General features: G+C 21.5%; 1 protein-coding gene across 1 annotated transcript; it reads right to left on the reverse strand.

Annotated features, from left to right (window-relative positions):
• Positions 1-344: 344 nt before the first annotated feature.
• LOC139225500 (cyclin-dependent kinase 7-like) lies at positions 345-2,914 on the reverse strand (the record flags this gene model as incomplete). Its single annotated transcript, XM_070856310.1, has 8 exons — positions 2,858-2,914; positions 2,752-2,811; positions 2,592-2,696; positions 2,367-2,546; positions 777-898; positions 610-709; positions 455-541; positions 345-403 (listed from the first exon to the last, which is right to left on the reverse strand). Coding segments are annotated over exons 1-8 (770 nt in total), but the record flags the coding sequence as incomplete, so codon positions are not given.
• Between the last annotated feature and the right edge of the window lie 1,460 nt (positions 2,915-4,374).

The following is a 4,374-nucleotide window of genomic DNA, read 5'->3' on the forward strand; positions in this document are numbered from 1 at the left end:
AGAAAAAGAAAACTAAGACTACTATAGTACATTATATATATTAAGAAAAAGAATAAAAATTTAAAACAAAAGTTTCTTTTTCACATTAGATAAATCATCTGTAGTATTTGAAATAGAGGAATCTCTTTTAATTTTTGGAAGTTGATTAAAAGGAGCACAAGGTGGATTCTCCTTGAAATATTTACATTTTATAATCTAGTAGTATTTATATGAACACAAAGTTGATAATAAAAATAAATTTAATATTTACATCCATACTAGATATACGTTTGGATGGATTCATTTGTAGCATAGACATTAGCAAAGTTAGACATTCTCGAGTTAAACCGGTAAAAATTTCTGACAAAGGAACTATATTAGTCTTTTTCTTGTAGGGTATGTAGTCAGGTAACGTAGATACTCCCTATATTTAAATTTATCAATTCTAAAGTGTTACCAATTATAAAATTTCTACAGGCCATGTAGATTCATCAGGAGTTCCTAATTTTTCAAATATTTCATTAAGTTGAGAGAGATCACTATCTCCTGGAAATAATGGTGCCTATATATATATATATATAGTTAGTTATACACTCTGAATTTAATAAATTAATAATTTTTGTCATTTACCTTGAGAAATAATTCAGCAAATATACATCCCAATGCCCAAACATCAACTCCTTCACCATACAGTGTACTTCCATATAAAAGTTCTGGAGACCGATACCATCTATGTATATAATATTTGTGATAATTATTTAGACAATTAATGAATAAATAATCAAAATCAAAGTTACCTGGTTACAACATTGGCTGTCATTTCAATATCATGAAAATGTCCATATATACGAGCTAAGCCAAAATCAGTTATTCTTATAGTGCCATCAGGAGCTATCAAAATATTTTCAGGTTTGAGATCCTAATTTAAATAAAAAATTATAATATATATAATTTTTTATGAATCTCTAAAAAATATGATACTACTCTAGTCTAAAATCTAGTTTATATAAAGTTAATAATTCTAAATTAATAAAAAAATATGAACAAAGAAACTTTTTATGAAGATAAAAAAGATCTTCAAGTCGTGTAAATTTTTTCATAAAATAAGAAAGATATTCGATTTATATCCCATTGGTAATTTTTGTAAATGAAATAAAAAATAATTATCAGCGTAATGTATGTTGGATATGTATATTGAAATTTATTCTCATTAAATAGATTTTATAAAAAATATAATTATTCTATATAATTCCTGCTTATTTGGCTGTACGTTTGTTTAAAGAAAAGACTTTGTACAGATAATTAAGTAAATGTTTTAACTATAAAAAAACATATAATTAATCATAAAAACATTACGTTTAAATAATATAATAAGTAATCATGAATCATTCACTTATTAATTTTTAGAATTTATTGTTTTTATTTAATATTTAAACTAAGATTTTTAACGACTGAAGTTGTAGTAGATTATGAGTTTTTTTAATAAAAATTACTTGAAGGTGAACTTGTGCTAAAAATACTGCACAATATATAAGAATGGTCTATAAAATATATAGTAAGTAGCAGGGTTCTTATAAAGTAGCATGCAAAGTTAAATATATATATAAATTTAATAAATCTTTTTATGAAGATAAAAAGCTACTTACACTTGGTGAAAATGTAAATTTTACAAAATTTATATTTTACACAAAATGTCGAGTTTTTTACAAAAATTATATCTGTCAAATATATTTATTATTTCATAAAATCATGTTACAACATATAAATATAAAAAAATTTAAATATTACTTATAATAAAAATTAATATATAAAAACTAAATATCTTATAGTTTTATTATAATTCTCAGTTTTTAATATCAAAAAATCATTAAATATAAGATATCTAATTAATAACGATTTCATTTTTATATTTTATGCATTAAGTAAATTTCTCAATAACAAAGAATTCCAATATTTAATTTAAATATAGAAATTTACAGTAAACTCTGTCAGTTTTTCAAAGTTAAAAAAATATATTTTAGTCATCTACTATTCTACCTATAAAATTATGATGGATGTTTTTAATTAAAAGCTACTTAATAATTAATAGTAGTATAAACAACTATAAGTTCTAAAATTAATACTTCATTTCACAAAAAAAATACTAATTCATATAAGTAATTATTTTTATTAAGTCTCAATTCAATGTTGTAGGATATTCGATATATTTTCAATTGATATTAGAAGATATATTACACATAATAAATTAAAAATGTTAATTTGACAACTAATCGCTTAGTAATATAAGTTTTGAGTTAATAATCTTAATCAAAAATACTAATTAATATGCTAATTTATATCAATAATTATAGATTAGTTGCTATATGATAAAAATTCTTTATTATTACCCTGTGTAAAATCCACTTTGAATGCATAAATGAAATTGCATCCACCATCATCTTCATATAACTTTTTATATGTGATTGAGATATAGCTATAGTTCTACTGTGTATTATGTTTCTCAAATCTCCTTCCATATAGTCGATTATCAATGAAATTTTTAAACTATCCCCCATAACATGATGTAACTTTATTACAACCATATTAGATATACAAATACATATTTTATTCACTTTAATTATATAAGGATGCTCTATTGACTTAAGAAATCTAATTTCACGTATGGTAGTTGGATTAATACCACAAAAATCTACACCATGGCCAATTATAACTTTTATCTTAAAAAAAATTTTATACGATCACTTAATAGTTATCATAAATTAATATATTTACTTTTTTAATTGCAACTATAACATTTGTTTTCTTATCTCTTGCTTTAAAAACTTTCGCATACTATATACCACAAACTTTTTAATAATTTAATTAGTTAAATATTTACAGAGCCTTCCCCTAAACATTCAAGTTTTTCATATATTTTCACAGGTTTTTCCTCCATATTAGTTAAAGTATAAAAAACTCTTTAATGATAATTGTTCAATAAGACTCTCGGCTTTTGTCGATAAATTTGAGAATGAACTTGAAATTTAACTCCCATTAGGCTCAATTAAGCCCATTATATGACTTATATTACTTACTTAATTTTTTTAAGTTTTATAAATCTTAGGAAACGCCTTATATCAAGTAAATACTATCAAAATATTTTTTTTTCTTAATTAAAAAGTAAACAACCAAGTCTAAATAATAGTATTAATTTCTAGTATTGTTCGACATAATATCACTATTATTTTTAATATTGATGAAATTCTATACACTCTTATCACTAAAAATTCATATGTATTTATATGAATTTTGATCAATAAAAGATTAAAAATCTTTAGTTACAAATTGTCTCAGTTAATGTTCTATAATCATCAATTTCATCCGAAAGATGGTATACATTCATCATGCGACAACACAAATTTACATAATTTTACGATATATACCGACAATTATACACGAGGAAACGATTAGTTAATGTCTAAGTTCGGTAATATTCGTGTTTTTTTTATGAAGTAATAAAATGAGTTTTTCATATCTTATTAAAATTTAAAATTAAAATAAGTCAATTTTTATATATAATTATATATTTTTTATTACCAAGAGTCTAAAAAAATTTTTATTTATTTTAATGAAATATTGAAGTAAATATTAATATTCTTGGACTTTTTTTAGTTATTTTTCTATTTATGCTTACTACACTTTGTTATTAAATCAATGTGGGTAAGCACGTTTTTTGGATTAGTTTTAATTACACTAATCACTATTTGGCTTCTATATTTTTCTAGAAAAGTCTATTTGATAGACCAAATGAAATTTTTAAATTATATAAAATTTTGAAATATAAAAAAAATTTTAATACTATTGGCGAAGTCATTACTTAACTATTTGGCTAAAAGGATGGATTAACTAATATTATCTAAGTCAAATTTTTACATCACTTTCAAATAGATCCAAATATTGTTTTTAATATTTTATGATATAAAAATTATTTTATGTTGAAATAAAAAGATAACATATATTAATTTTCTTAAGTAAATTAAGTGTCGATTCTTGACGAATAAAAAAAATTTATTTTCACAAAATGTTTCAGAATTTATTGAACCTGACTTTTATTTTTTAACTCTTTTGCTAATTTTTTTATGAAATCTTAAAATATATGTATATTAATAATTTCTTATCTTATTGCCACAGATTTATATGTAAAGTTCTAGAGTTAAATTGTTTTTATTATCTTTTCTTGGAAACCTTTATTTCTATTTAAGTACTTTCTTTTTTTTAATTTTAACTTTTATTTTGTCTGAAAAAGCCACTTAATGACTTTATTGTAATTAAAGTGTTATATTAACCTTTTGAGATATTTTTAGTAAAAATTTATATTATATTTAAATTGTTTTACTTTTGTTAAAAGCATTGGTA

The sequence above is a fragment of the Pempheris klunzingeri genome, unplaced genomic scaffold (genome assembly GCF_042242105.1).
Source record: "Pempheris klunzingeri isolate RE-2024b unplaced genomic scaffold, fPemKlu1.hap1 Scaffold_321, whole genome shotgun sequence".
Classification (NCBI taxonomy): Eukaryota; Metazoa; Chordata; class Actinopteri; order Acropomatiformes; family Pempheridae; genus Pempheris; species Pempheris klunzingeri.